Source organism: Tenrec ecaudatus, chromosome 17 (assembly GCF_050624435.1).
Source record: "Tenrec ecaudatus isolate mTenEca1 chromosome 17, mTenEca1.hap1, whole genome shotgun sequence".
NCBI classification, from domain to species: domain Eukaryota; kingdom Metazoa; phylum Chordata; class Mammalia; order Afrosoricida; family Tenrecidae; genus Tenrec; species Tenrec ecaudatus.
Genome location: NC_134546.1, coordinates 57,866,816 through 57,882,592, shown reverse-complemented (window position 1 = coordinate 57,882,592; position 15,777 = coordinate 57,866,816). Strand labels below are relative to the sequence as shown.

Sequence of the window (15,777 nt, the reverse complement as noted above, 5' to 3'; positions counted from 1 at the left end):
TGAATGATAGACAGGGCAGAACAACTCCTGGATGAATGAGAGACAATAATGTAAAGTGGCTGTGACACATTGCAATATTAATACATACCGAGACTGAATTGCGGGTAATGCTCATAAATCTAACTGCAATTAGTACAGGTTTCTGGATTAGGGAGGACATGAAAAGGAAAGCAGAGGGTTAGAATGCACACGTCATTGTCCCATTCAAAGAGAAGGCTTAATCTTTCAATGGACTGAATAGATCCATCTTCTGCAGCACTGTCAGAAAAGCGCAAGCTGTCTCTCTGCCTTGAAAAGGTCTGCTGTAGTAGGAGGCTACTTCCTTTGCTCCCTTCCCTTCCTCCCTGCCAAAATGGGCCTCTCAGTACTGAGCTCAGGAACATTCATGCTACCAAAAGAGTTTCAGTTAGTTTTAAATGGGGTTTTTGTTTCTGGGGGAAAGATTCCAATAGTATGCCATGATGAATTTTTTTCAGTACCCTTACTGCCTGGAAAAAATGTATGTTATCACTTAAGTTATCAACACACCTTTGTAAGCATTTGTTCTGTGCCAGGCAATTTAAATTGTAAAGAAAGAAACTGAGCTATTGTTATGTTGGTCAAGCATAAGCTATAAAGGCTGCTGGGACTCTGGAGAGGTCTGGGCAGAATGACTGGGAAGATGGCTTCTCGTAGAGGTTTCTGGGGATCCTGAGTGGGAGGCCATCACTGTAATTTTACTTTACTGGGGAGAATGGCAGGGAGCAAATGAACAACAATCAAAGTTTAATGCAGGGCCAGTTCTCCAGTCATCTAGCCCCAATTAAACACTGGTCCATTAGAACCAGGATTATTGATATTTAGGTCACTATTTACAAAGGGGAGGAATTAAACAGAAAAGTGGGCAAGTGGAGGAAATAACTTATCAAAAGATTAATCATCCATAAAAGAATCTTTGTTTTGATAATGGTAGACTCATACATGAAATTCCACGTCCTTATGAACCACTCTCTTACAAATGACGATTTTTCTATATTCCAGGAGTACCCAAAGGGGACATGGGTAAAGTTGGAATAGATGGTGAAAGAAAATGGCAAAAAAGTTAGGATAGGTTTGTTTTCCTGGGAAGAACAGGAAAAGGAAATAGGGCAGATTATGAAGCTACCAATGTTTTATAAAAAATTTGATTTTAAACACTCTAGATTTTCAATTGCATAGACTCTGTATACAAATCTAGAGACCTAAAAGATCAAGCATGAGGGAGCCATAGTGCCTTGGGATTTGGTGATTCTTTTTACTTGTTCCCCATGAAAAAGATCCTGAAAGAAATCCCTCTGTATACCAAACACATACTTAAAACCCCAGGAGCCTGCCCTCACCGGTGTGCTTGCGTGTCCTGCATCTTACCATTGATCTCCGAATCAGGGACAACCTAGTCTTTGCCTTAGTCTCAGCAAATTCCAGGCTACTGATGTCTTTGAGGCGAGCCTTGTATTTATTCATCTGTTCGACAACAATCAGCTCCACACAACTGGAAGAGGAGAAAAGGAGAGAAAACTGGTAAGGGTGAAAGGAAAACAAGTAAAACGTAGCACCTACAGACAGGCTATTTTTCAGCTCATTGTGGTAATAATGTTGGGAAGAGTGAAACAAACAAAAAAATTCTTTCTTTCATGAGCTCAGAGACACCTTGTAGCATGATAGGTCGCAATTTTAGTACTGAAATACTAAAACCTAGGAATTCAGACTGTGAGATCAAATTATACGAAGACATGAAATACACATCATTGGATAAAAATAGTTTTTTTAAGAAACTATAGGCAGTCTTAAGCAAGCACCACATTAAAAATCCAATTTCCTTCCAAATTAATAATACTCAAATTGAATAGAATTTAAAGGATTTTCTCATCTCCAGTATATGAAAAGCTAACAGTTTCTGGATTTTCATATATCCCTATCTTCTTTAAAACATCTGAACTTAAGAAATCTCTCATTCTGGCTAGACCAGAGGATGTACACTGGTACAGATAGGAACTGGAAACACAGGGAATCCAGGGCGGATGATCCCTTCAGGACCAGTGGTGAGAGTGGCAATACCGGAAGGGTAGAGGGAAGTTGGGTGGGAAAGGGATCTACATAAAACCTCCTCCCTAGGGGATGGACAACAGAAAAGTGGGTGAAAGGAGACGTCAGACAGTATGACAAAATTAAGACAAAATAATAATTTATAAATTTTCAAGGGTTCATGAGAGGGGGAAAGGAAAAAATGAGGAGCTGATGCCAGAGGCTTAAGTGGAGAGCAAATGTTTTCAGAATGATGGGGGCAATGAATGTACAAATGTGCTTTACACATCTGATGTATGTATGGATTGTGATAAGAATTGTATGAGCCCCTAATAAAATGATTTAAAGAAAAAAAATCACTCATTATGTTTGAAATCTGGATGAATTGATTATAACGACCCTGCCCAAAGCCCCAGAAGTCCTCCAGAGAAGATGGGACTGTCCTTACGTGGTAGTCTTACTGATGTCCTGCACACTTTGTAGTGGGTCAGTGGTGTCAGGGCAGCGGAGAATGCAGGGCGCAAACACAATGGCCAAAGCATTAGCAGACATTCGATTAGTGTCTTCCTGAAGAGCAATCCTGAGGAGGGGAGAAAAAAACAGTGAAAAGAGGAGAATAGCGTGGAGGTAGGCAGAAGAGATGAATGTCAGACATTCTTACGGTATCAGTCTCAAGGTACTGGCAGGATAGCCACATCAAGTGTAAGGAGGACACTCTATTTTCCCCAACTGTTTCTCTGCCTCTGGGAAATGCTCTATCACTTGGTTCCTTCTCCAAAGTAATCCAGGTCAGCAGAGAGTTTATCCAGGGAAATCCATTACCTACTGTTCAAGGCCACCACCACCAACCCAAAATCTCTGAGGAGTCTAACATAGAGGCTTTCTTATACACATATGAGTGTCTATGGATCTGTTTCTCTAGTTAGCCCGGACTAACACAGAGGCTTTTAGATGTAACAAAAAAGAAGGATCGCTTTCTTCCCAATAACATCTGATATTTACACTCACGGGAAGAAAGACCATGCCTGAAGGCCCTTTGGTCAAACGATTCCTGAGCACCATGAACCTCCCTCCCAATAATTAGGTTCTATCAAGAGAAATGTGATCCTTTCTAGTTGAGGAATTTAATAATAAGCGAGGCACCAGGAGGAGGAGGTTGTTACACAGCTAAAAGAGGGCACGGAGCTCACCCGGGCTGAGGATCTGTACTCTTAATCACCTGTTTGGTAGGAGAGAGGTTGACTTTATAAACAGGAAGAACAGCAGGCAGTTTTCCAAATGGGGAAGCTCTCCTCAGACTTGCAGAAGTCTAAGAGAAACTGTAAAACCTTGCCTGGCTTCTAGAAGTTACCTGACCAGGTGAAAGATGAGGCGTTCCAGTGTGTTGAGATGAGTTCTAGAGAGCTGGTCAATCACGGAGTACACACCACGGATTGTCTCCTTCCTCTCCTGAAGGCCTAAAAACATTCAGAACAGCACCTCAGATTTCTTTCATGTGACATCCTCCTCCACAGATTCTATGTCCAAGAAGAGGCTGGGACCAGAGTATTAGTACTGAAAGCACTTGGGAAAGAAAATTGTATTTATTTTTGAAAAGACTATGCAGAGATGACAAAAGAAGACTACAGACAATCTTCTGAAGCAATTCCAGAAGCATCAGGAATCTGCTTGACCTGATCAAGTACTTCAAGGGGCAATGGGAAGTCTGGAGCGAGAGGAGTCTGGGAACCACGGGAAGACGGTGGCCAATACTAGCGATAGAACTAAGGTCAGGCAAAGCAGACAACCGACGTTCATGACAGAAATGGAAATTCTACACATCTGAAGCGAGCATGCATAACTCTCTGTAGGAGTGAGTCCTTCAAGTAATGCGTCCTTTAAGATGACTCAGAGGGCACAAATGGAAAGGCATTTGTGATCTCTATCACTGAGGCAGCAGGCAACAAAACGGTACTCGGTGAAAGCGGACCTGCATATTAAGAATTACAACATTTAATTCTGTTGAATGAAAAAGGAACACTGTAATAGAATGTATGGAAAATGAGTATGATATTCCATGGAGTCTGAAGAAAACTGGAGGCTGGGAATGTGTCGGTTTACGTCCCTCACCCTTTCAAAGAGAGGCAGTGGCATGTGGATGGCAGAGGAAGAGCTACTGACAGTTGCCACTCAAATCCCTCTGTTTGACTAGTACATTCACTAAGCACTGTTCATCTACTTCCCAGAAATCTTGGCTGCCGGGACGGGATAGAAAGCTCAAGGTTTTTAGCCATTTTGTGGAAGACTGGTTCATTATTATAATGAACCAAGGTTATTGTAGTCGGTCCCCTGGGAATTTGGAGTCATCCCTCGGGGTTTAAGCACCTCGAGGCAGACTTCCTTCAATATTCTACATACCCACTGAACTAAGAAACCAAACTTCAAAACCTTCTAGACGGGGGAGTAAAATAGGCAGTCAAATTGTTATAGAATTCTTGCCTAAATTTGCAATGTAAATGAACATAAACCAATCCTTAAATCATCTACTTAATTTTTTAATCTACCATGTAGATAGAACTAAGATAGAGTATAAGTCGACCCAAAAATCAGCCAAGGCACCTACTTTACCACAAAAACTGCATTAAAAATGTGCTGAAACACTTGGCTTATACTCAAGTACACTCAGTATTTCATAACCCAATTCCTTCCATCTCTTGCATTGTGAGAAGCAAGTAAGGGGCTTCTTCATAAAAAAACCCTTTGAGGACATGGACATTGTAACTGGTCTCTCCGGAGTCAACAGGTGATATAACTGTCAGTATACACTGGCAGTTTTGCACTGACTGTCAAAACTGAACTTGGCATAAAACATAGATAAAAGCACATTAAGGAATGGCTTAACGGTGTATCCTGAAGATGGCATTCCTTTTCTAAGGTAGCCCTTCCCTTTGGCCAAGTGTGATACTAAGGTTTCTTGGTGCCAACGTGGCACCAAGAACATGTGGGCAAAGTTTAGCCTGTCAGTCAGGTCGCAGCTTGATTGGAGGCATGCCACTCTTTCTCTGCTTTCACCTTCCTGTTGACAAGCCACATGGAGCGATGCTGAAACTGACAGAGCCCTGGAGACGCCGTTCCACCACCACTGGATCCACAAGACTCTGCACCCACCGGTTTGTGATCTGTCTGCATTTTAGATCATTGTATGTGGCTGCATGAGACTGACAAGGGGGATTTCTGGGGACTGGTGTTGGTCTTATGGACTATTATTGGAGTTATAGACTTTATCTGGAGTGGGCTAGGATCATTTATTATTATACAATTATTTTTTTTGAAATAAAGCTCTTTCTTATACATATTATGAGTGTCCTTGCATTTGTTTCTCTAGTCAACCTGGTCTAACACACCAAGGAAGCCTATCCTTACCCATAGCTCGAAGAAATTCCTCATAGAGTTCAAAGGTCATAAGTGGATTGGGCAAATCACGAAGCCATTGTTTGAAGACACTTGCAATGACATGTATGTTATAGTCATCTAGGTTTACATTCTCAGCATCTATTTAGAGACAAGAATTAGATTATAAAGCCAAAACATGCAAAAAGAGTTGAATAATTCATTTAGAAATTATCATCACCAAAAGAATCCTTCACGTTGCTTAAACTGACTACCCCATCCTCCAACAATCAAATTACAAACTCTGAAATAGCATTTCTGAAAAAGTAACAGTTGTGCTTACTTACTTTTGTCCAAATCTGTTTTGGAATGATATAGTTGTTTAAAAAGAAAACAAAACCCCACATGCTTGTATGTTACAACACAGTTAAGCTGCTATAAATGTTTCTAAATGCTTGCTTTCAAGTTGTGAATCGGTAGATGGAGTGGACGTGTAAGTGACAGAACTTAAGGCGACATATTGATGAATGGAAAAGAGGCCCAGAGAACATATCTCAAAAGTAAGGCTAATCTATGTCATTCTTGGGGATGAAATGGCAGCGCTAACTGCTTAGCAGATCTAAAGGAGCCTTTGTCCTACTTTCTGCATAGATTAGAGGATCAAAACATAAAGGTAAGTAATTTCCAATTGTGTTGCACCTCAATGGAAGAGACAAAGTTGGCAGTTGACTTTAAACTCCAGAACAAAGTCTCTGGTAGGCAGAACCTCCTGACTGAGTTTACTAGATATTTTCTGTTATTATTTCCAAATTAATTAATTTATCATTGAATATACTAGAAAGAAAAACTATAGTGAGTATGTTCTTGGCCACCCAGACAAACTTTGTACTGAAGGTTGATTCAAAAACTATTTTCCCCAATTTTGTTAAAGAATAGAAGAGGAAGATGAAGTCAACCCCTTGACTATGTTCCAGGATTGAGATTAGAGTTCTACAGAGACACATGCTCAGTTGATAATAACAAATTTAAGTAACTAGGTCATCAACGTAGAAAGGAAACACGACACACAGGATAGAGAGCCAGACTTGAAGTCAGAATAATGGGGACCAACAGGTCATCTCTTAGATTATAGTTCAGAAGATCTTAATGAGCCTTTGGGCAAGATCTTCTATGACAGGGATAAGAATATACCTATCGTATATACTCGTTTCTAGGCCGAGTTTTTCAGCACAAAAAATGTGTATCATCTCGCGGGTGACTGCCATTCCTCCGCTGTTCATTCAAAGCCCGGCTGACACTGCAGGGCTTTGAATGTTTGTTTACTCACATCTAACCAATCAGAGCCGTCCTATGACGTGGACGACTCCAATTCGCAGAAGCACCCATAGTGATTCACTTAAAAAGGCAGCTGAACTGGTAAGGATGTGTCTGTGGCTGTACTCTGTCTCTCCCCTCTGGTCTCTGTGTTAATTCATATCCTGAGTTTCCCACCCTAGGCTTATACTCGAGTCAATCAGTTTTTCTGGTTTCCCAAATAATAATTAGGTGCCTCGGTTTATACTCGGGTCGGCTTATATATACGGTAATTCACAGAACTGTTGTGGAACTTATTAAAAAATCAGTACTTTCTATCTTCAACAAGTTGCTATTTAATATCGCTAAACCTTCATTTTCTTCTTTGAAAATTAGTGATAGCACATATTTCGCAGTTTTTTTTAATGAAATGAGATTTGTCTGAAAATGCCAAGCAAATGCCTTACACAAATGATGTGCTCAATGTATGCTTTCTGAACTGATCGTGTAAAGTCAAGGACTCTTTAGAGTCTTTGCAAAATGACAAATAAGCACCACAGAGAAAGAAGACTGCTTTTTTCTGACTGCAAATAAAAGATCGACATATACCGAAAATCGTATGTGCATATAAATCCTTATTTAAATGGAAGTATTTTGGTCTTGATTTAGAGGTTGTCTGCTTCCGTGAATACTTAGTCTCAGAAACCCTGCGTAGGGCTGTTCTGAGTTGGAATCTACGTGATGGCAGTGAGTTTGGGTTTTCTGCTTTGATCTTACCTGTATCTAGGCCTTGTCGGAGCTCCTTGATTTTGTTAGTTGAACCAGACTTTCGGTAAATACCTTCTGTATACAATCCATGCATCTCAATGTAGTTTATAAGCTTCTCCACCACTAGTGGAACAGTTCGGTCCTCACTGGTCAAACGAGACAGCTCAACTCCAAACTGTCGCGATGACAACTCTGGGTCATACTAAATGGAAGATCATCTTTTTCATTGATAAATACATTCACACATCTTTAAGTATTAATGGCTAACTATGTTTAACCATTTCTTTGAGAACTATTTCTTATTTTCTTGAAGTTTATGAACAGTTATGAATATTGGGAGAAAAGAGCAGCATGCTTAATGTTAATAACGTGTGTGTGTGTGTGTGTGTGTGTGTGTTTAAAGTACATGTTAGTTTCAAATCTTTCCCGCTGGGAATCAATCGAGTTTCCCCACCAAAAAAACCAAACTCACTGTGATCCCCTGTGGATTTCTGAGACTGTAACTTTATGAGAGTAGAAAGTCCACTCTTTCTCCCATGGAGATGCTGGTGGTTTCAAACTGCTGACCACATGAATCGCAGTCCAACGTGTAACCACTAAACCAAAAATGGGGTCAGCAGCAACTGGCAACAGTATCCCTTCCTCTTGTGATTCTCTTCATGGAATGGTGGGATTTGGGCATGGGAGGATAGGGGTCAGCTTTATGTGCAAAAAGCCAGAACATTACACACTTTTGAGATGTCGTTAGTTTTTGAAGTTTAAGAATGCTTCGGTTACACAACATCTCAGAAAAGCATTTCTAGATCTGAGGTATAATTGAAAGGACAATTCATCTTGGGATAAGAGGATCACATTGAAATTTTTGCATCCTTACTTTAATAACTTGACTAGGTTATTTCATATTGGCCACAAAAATACCACCTTACTATCTCAAAGGGTTGTAAAAACTAAGTTGCAGTGAATATGTGCAGCATAGTACCCAGTAAAGGATTTATGTCTAATATATTTTTAAAAGAAATAAACCACAATAATGCTTCTTGCAGTGGTTTAAACAGTCAAATTTCCTCTTTTTAAAATATTTATTGCTACTACTGCAACACATATACAGAAATAAGTCATGTTCTTTAAATGAGATCACTTTTCCTGAGGCACTAACTCCACTGCTGTTGAGTCAATTCTGACTCATAGAGACCCTATAGGACAGAGAACTGCCCCAGAGAGTTTCTAAGGTTGTAAGTCTTTACGAAGGAGGGCTGCCCTTAAGTAGGGTCAAACCGCTGACCATTCTAAGCACTGCACCACTGACCTTCCATCGGCTGACCTTCTAAGCACTGCACCACTGACCTTCTATCGGCTGACCATTCTAAGCACTGCACCACTGACCTTCTATCGGCTGACCATTCTAAGCACTGCACCACTCACCTTCTATCGGCTGACCATTCTAAGCACTGCACCACTCACCTTCCATCGGCTGACCATTCTAAGCACTGCACCACTGACCTTCCATCGGTTGACCATTCTAAGCACTGCACCACCAGGGCTTTCCATGGGGCACAGTGATAAAAGCCAAAGGGGAGAAAAAAAAATGCTTGAGGGTGTTAACCAGAAACTTTTAAGTAGTTGGACCAATCAACTGGCTTCATTTGATTGAAACCAACATCTAAAGAATTAAAAATTATACTTCTTAAAATTAATGTTTACTAGGCTCTCTCTTTGGTGGTGGATTGTACCACCTCAATATTTTCCTCCTCATCAATATGAAGGTGTGGTAGTGGCACAGTGGGTTAAGTACTGGGGTGGTAAGAGAGGGTTGAGACTGGCAACTTCCGTAGAGCGCTACAGCCTCAGAAATCCTAGGAAGCAGTTCTACTGTGTCCTATAGGGTCAGACAATGAATCAGAATCAACTGGACAGCAATGAGTTTGGTTTGGGTTATTGCTGTGAGATTAGAGAAATGGCTTTTCTGGTTAGCTTCTTAGTTCTGCCCTATGTAGTTTCAGAATTTGGAAAATGCCTGGATGAAAAAAAGCTACTCTTAGTTTCAAGCTCACTTCTCCTTATGTCTGGATTGTGGCTCCTCAAATTTCAGTAGTATTAAACTTTATTTTTTTTTTTGCCTTTATAGCTCTATGAGATAGCTAAAAACATTGCTGGCTTCTCTCTCTAACACTCAAAGCTGGAAATTTTCCACTAGAGAAAAAGCATCTCACAGAATGTATATACATTGCTGGCTTCTCTCTTGAACAGCCAAAGCTGGAAAATTTCCACTAAGATAAAAACAGCTCACAGACTGCAGATTCTACCCACTTTAATTATCTTGCCTCTGGGATCTTAGCTCTTAAAGCCCAATTTGCATGGACAACAATCAGATGCTTCCCAACAAGACATTTTGCAGTGGTTCTCAGCAAGAGTACAGGTCTGAGTACCTTTTACACTCTGAACCTAATTTCTCTTTGAACTTTGCAATGACTTGTCTACTCCTGTGGAACAAATGCAAATTCTATACATAACTACAAGGAACCATCACATCCACTTACGTAATAGTTCAGATTTGCACAGCACTGTCACAACAGTCAGTATATAACTAAGAAGTAACCACTTTTTTTGTGTGATTATACCATTAAAAGCCCGAAAAGCTTCAAAACTGGTCAGTTCCTTTAAGCATAAGAAACCGGAGAGGGCATGGTTTTCAGTTCTGACTGTGTATCCAAATATGTAAAAGCATGTTGCTGAAGTTTGCTGTTTATGTTTTAAATCTGTTCAACTTTAATTATCATCCACCACTTTATATTTTATGTGTATGCCTGCAAACTATACTGTCATTTATTTTTCCCGTAAGACATTACTGTGATTAGACCGACGGTCGTGAAGCACCCACGAGCCCAGCAAGGAAAGGAATGTGAAGGGGCTGTTCCAGCACCACTGTAAGAAAACTGACACCACGCCAAACAGAGAAGAAGAAAACCTCTAAGTAAATTTCACCTGACATTAGCTTTATTTTTAATCCCTCCGCTTCTGAGCACCACGGACGACTGATTTACAGGCTTGACCTTTACAGAGGGAAAGGTAGGTGTCACTGGAGTACTTTTGGTCCTCGATGCACTTGGTCTGAGAAGTGGGTACACAGCTCCCTTAGAGTCACTCATCTTGCTTTCCCCCCTTAACTTGATTTTATTCTCAGTGACAACTCTTTGCCTTGTAGTACCAACACCATCTGGTACAGCAAAACCAACACAACTGCCATAGAATACAAGCTAGTCGTTCAGAGTAGTTACCCATGAAAAAATAAACTTTCAAACTCACTGCATGATTATATGATTGTGTTGCATCAGGGTAACAAACACGATTTTTTTTTTTAACTCAAAGAGAAAACAAAACAAAAATCCTACCAGAATTCTTTGGAAGAAAGTAAAGCAAGCAAGAAAGTTTTTACCTAGGGAAATTAAGAAGTCTTTAAAATGGTGTGGTTTTTCAACATTTATAAGGGTCAGCAGTATTCATAGGCTATATATTGCTTTGTTTTCACGTCAAGCTATATAAGAGAGCAGGATAAACAATCTAGAGGAGAAAACAATGGGACTGATGATTCTGGGGGGACAGGGAGAGGAGGAGGTGGTAGAAAAGGAGGGAGGAGCCAACAAACACAGGGAAAAGGGAACAAGATCTAAAATCGATGTTGAGGAGGATCTAGAATGCCTGATGGGGTTCGATCATGTGCAATGTAGCCAAAAGGAAGTACAGAGAGCCGAATGAAGGTCGAATATGACAATGGGACAGGAGGAAAGTAAAATAGAGGAAAGAACTAGGAGGCAAAAGACATTTATAGTTGTATAAACATAGGCATGTACATATGTAAATATATTAATAGCTAACGATAGGGATATAGATCTATGTTAAGAATTAAGGTAGCAGACGGACATTGGGCCTCTACTCAAGTTCTCCCTCAATGCAGGAACACTGTTCTAATAACCTGGCATTCTGTGATGTTCACCTTCCCAACACAATTGCTGAAGACAAAATGGGTGCATAAGTTAATGTAGTGAAGAAAGCTGATGGTGCCCGGCTATTACAAGATATAGCATCTGAGGTCTTAAAGGCCTGAAGTTAAACAACCAGCCATCTAGCAGGGAAGCAACAAAGCCCACATGGAAGAAGCAGACAGGTGTCAGGCATCAGAAGACCCAAACCAAACAACCATTTTGATGAGAATGAGGGGTTCAGAATGGAGACCCAAAGCCCATCTACAGACAATTGGACATCCCCTCACAGAAGGGTCATATGGAAGGGACGAGTCAGCCAGGGTGCAGAATAGCACCAACAAAACACACAACATTCCTCTAACTCTTTAATGCTCTGTGCCCCCCCCCCCCACCACTATCATGACTCCAGTTCTACCTTACAAATCTGGATACACCAGAGCATGCGCATGAATACTGGTACAGTTAAGAGCTCTGGACACACAGAAGTTGGGACTGATAAACACCCCAGGACCAATAATGAGAGAAGCAATACCATGAGCATAGGGGGAAGGTTGGGGGAGAAAGTGGGAACCAATTGCAATGATCAATGTACAACCCCACCCCACCCCACCCCTGGGGACAAACAACAGAAACGTGGGTGAAGAGACACAGTGGACAGTGTAAAATATGAAAATAAATATAATTTACAAATTATCAAGGAGAGGGGAGGGAGGGAAAAAGAGAGGAGCTGATACCTAGGGTTCAAGTGGAAAGAAAATGTTTTGGAAATGATGACGACAACATATGTAAAAATGTGCTTGATAAAATTGATGTGTGGATTGTTGTGGCATTTCTCCCAAGTTGTCCCCCAAACCTATATGCCAAACCTATCTGCTTGCTACACATGGCAAATGCCTATACACTTGGAGGTCAATGAAAGCAGGTCAGAGGTTATTCTCCCTGGGGGTTATCAGCTATCTAAAGCAATCAGACTGTATAGTCTGTCCTGCTCTAAGTAGGGCCCACTCCCTTCTGATAAGATAGATTATTTCTCTGAAGGAGAGCCCAGAGAGGTGAAGCCCGCTCAAGGGTGAGCAAGGTTAGGCTACCATATTGAGTCTAGGGTCTAGTCCATCTTGTCACATGTATACCCTTAGTCCCTCCCCTTCCTATTGCACGTACACCCCTAGTGCATCCCCTTCCTGTAACGCTTATGCCTATTGTATAGCCTCTTCCTGTGAAGTGTGTGGTTACCTGTAATCACACCATTAAGTATATACAGGCCTTGGCCAGAAATAAAGAGACTCTTCCTGCTCTCTCCTCCGCCCTCACTGTGCACGGACCTGGCTAGTGAGATCATGGCCCTCCGGGAGGTGAGCTTGCTACTATGAAATGTGTCCGACTCCTTTATTTTACCTTCTCTTCTATCGCTCTTATTCTCTATGACTTTACTACAATCTGTATATGTATTTTAACCATACAATTATGCTTACCAGATCCGTGATCGTCTGAGGGGCTGGTTTCCCTCACAGATTGTTATAAGAGTTGTAAGAGTCCCAATAAAGTGATTTATTAAAAAAAAGAATAGTGTTTTTCAGATTGTAGGATGTAACATGAAAACCCAGCTGCCAAAGAATCAATGTTGAGTCACAGAGACCCCATGTGTGGCCGCGGCTTTGAATGAGGATCCATTTAGATAGAGATTGCCAGGTCTTTCTGAGGTGCCACTGAGTGAACTTGCACTCCAACCTTCAAGTTAGAAGCTAGAGGTCTGCCTATTGGCAGCCCCAGTTCCATGGAAATCATTGAAGCTGTATTCACATATGTGTCCTACATGTCCTAAATCATTGCAGAAGAACATCTGTTTAAAAGGTTGTCAAAACCAGGACAGACAATCCCTTCAGGACCAGTGGTTGGAGTGGTGATACTGGAAGGGTGGAGGGAGGATGGGGTAAAAAGGGGAAACCAATTACAAGGCTCTACATATAACCTCCTCTCTTGGGGATGGACAACAGAAAAGTGGGTAAAGGGAAACACCAGACAGTGTAAGATATGACAAAATAAATTATCAAGGGTTCATGAGTGAGGGGGGAGCAGGGAGGAAGGAGAAAAAATAAGGAGCTGATACTAAGGGCTCAAGCAGAAAGCAAATGCTTTGACAATGATGATGACAAATGTACAAATGTGCTTGACACAACGGACGTATGTAAGGATGGTGATAAGAGTTGTACAAGCCCCTAATAAAATGATTTAACAAATCAGAAGTCTTGATTTCTTTCCAGAACAAGTGTTCCCCACCCTTGTAACACACAGATCTGATAGTTATTATTAATATATAGTAACTTCTTACCTTTTTAGAGCACTTGGCGGTGGTTTTCAGACAACACTTTTTGTGGCAAGCATACTTGCATACTGAAAAGCAAATTAAGGATGAAATCTTTTTAGATACGCCCACATCGATGACAAGCACTTTGCCATTTACAACCTTATTTCACATATTAAATATTTCCTTTAATTCTCAGATTACTATCATATTTCAAAAAGTTCATGGAAAAGTCTATCTAAATCTCAAAATTTCTTTTTTGCACCCAAATACACTTGTGTTAATATCCTATACAAAGCAATGCATGTAGCATCAAATGAGAGAAAAAATTCACAATCGCTACTCAAAAATAACTAGTCAATGTTCAACCATTATAAGGGGTAGCATATAAGCATGAACCAATGGAACTGCAGGAAGAAGTCCAAGATACACCAAAGGCATTAGCCAAAAACTAGGCTCCAGGAATGGAAAGATTACAAATTGAAATGTTTCAACATGCTAATAAAATACTGGAAGCACTCACTTGTCTATGCCAAGGAATTTGGATGACAGCTACGTGGCCAATTGACTGGAAGAGATCTGTATTTGTACCCATTCCCAAGAAAGGTGACCCTACAGAGTGTGCAAATTATAGAACAATAGCACCGATATCACATGTCAGTAACAATGGCTGCAGCAGGACACTGACAGAGAGCTACACAGTTCAGGCCAGATTCGGAAGAGGACTTGGAGCAAGGGCTATCATTGCTGACATCAGATGGATCTTACTGAAAGCAGAGAATACCAGAAAGATGTTTACTTGTGCTTTATTGACTATGAAAAGCCGCCCTACTGTGTGGGTCACAAAAAACCACAGAGAGTCTTGAGAAGAATAGGAATTCCAAAGCACGTCATCCACTGTGCTCATGCAGAACCTGTACATGGACTACGAGACAGTGGTGCCAAGAGAACAAGGGAATGCTGCATGGTTTTAAATCGGGGAAGGGGGCAGCGTCAGGGTGGTGCCCTCTCATTATACTAACTCAGTCTGTATGTTAGGCAAACCATCAGAGAAGCTGAACAATATGAAGAATTCGGCATCAGGGCTGGAAGAAGGCTTATTGTGCAGATGACACAATCTTGTTTGCTGAAAGTGAGGAGGACTTGAAGCACCTGCTAATGAAGAGCAAAGATCGCAGCCTTCAGTATGTATTATAACTCAGTGTAAAGAAAACTAACATTTTCACAAGAGGTATACATCACAAATGGAGAAACAATGGAAGCTGCTGAGGATTTTCTCTTGCTTGGATCCACAATCCATGCTCGTGGAAGCAGCAGTCAGAAGATCAGATGATGCTGGGTAAAGCTGCTGCACAAGACCTCTTTGAAGTGTTGAAAAGGATGTCACTTTGAAGACTCAGATGTGCCTGAACCAAGCCACTGTATTTTCACTCGGCTCATATACATGAGAAAGTTGGACATCGAATAAGGAAGACCAAATATTGCGCAGTATTAGTTATGGTGCAAGCAAATAATAGTGAAAGTATGGACTGCCAAAAGAACAAACAGATCTGTCTTGGAAGAAGTACAGCTAGAATGCTCCTTAGAAGTAAGGATGGGGAGACTTTGAACATATTATAAGGAGAGACCAGTACTTGGAAGAGGATAGTACAGTGGATGGGACAGCAAAAGCTCAAGAGGAAGGCCTTCGACACGAACAGTGGACACAGAGGTTGTAAAACGGGCTCAAACATACAATGGTAAGGAGTGCACAGGGCTCTGGGCAGTGTTTTGTCCTGTGGAACACAGGGTCCCTGTGACTCAGAACTAATTCAACAACTTGTTAGAACACATCTGCGTGAACAGGATCTCGTGTGAGGCACTACAAAAGAAGGATAATACATCAGACTGAAAAGGACCCCTGTCATAACAGTATGAACTGTGCTAAAATTGAAGCAAAAACAAGCATCAAATTTATGTGAAGAATGATGAAATCACTGGTGCTTTATGAAAAGTCAATGCCTCAAAGTACCAGCAGTTTCC

The 15,777-nt window shown here is 41.0% G+C and overlaps 1 protein-coding gene across 14 annotated transcripts in view; it reads right to left on the bottom strand.

The window, feature by feature from the left end:
* The window catches only part of MYO9A (myosin IXA), a 250,951-nt gene that overhangs the window by 35,787 nt on the left and 199,387 nt on the right, over positions 1-15,777 (bottom strand). For 10 of the 14 annotated variants that reach the window (XM_075536143.1, XM_075536142.1, XM_075536146.1 and 7 more), the window contains 7 exons: positions 13,783-13,844; positions 7,483-7,675; positions 5,446-5,574; positions 3,395-3,500; positions 2,492-2,623; positions 1,387-1,510; positions 89-142 (listed from right to left, as the gene is read on the bottom strand). In XM_075536143.1, coding sequence (XP_075392258.1) covers positions 89-142; positions 1,387-1,510; positions 2,492-2,623; positions 3,395-3,500; positions 5,446-5,574; positions 7,483-7,675; positions 13,783-13,844 — 800 coding nt within the window. The remainder of the gene's footprint in view (positions 1-88; positions 143-1,386; positions 1,511-2,491; positions 2,624-3,394; positions 3,501-5,445; positions 5,575-7,482; positions 7,676-13,782; positions 13,845-15,777) is intronic. The other 4 variants (XM_075536147.1, XM_075536148.1, XM_075536153.1 and 1 more) reach the window with 1 other exon arrangement.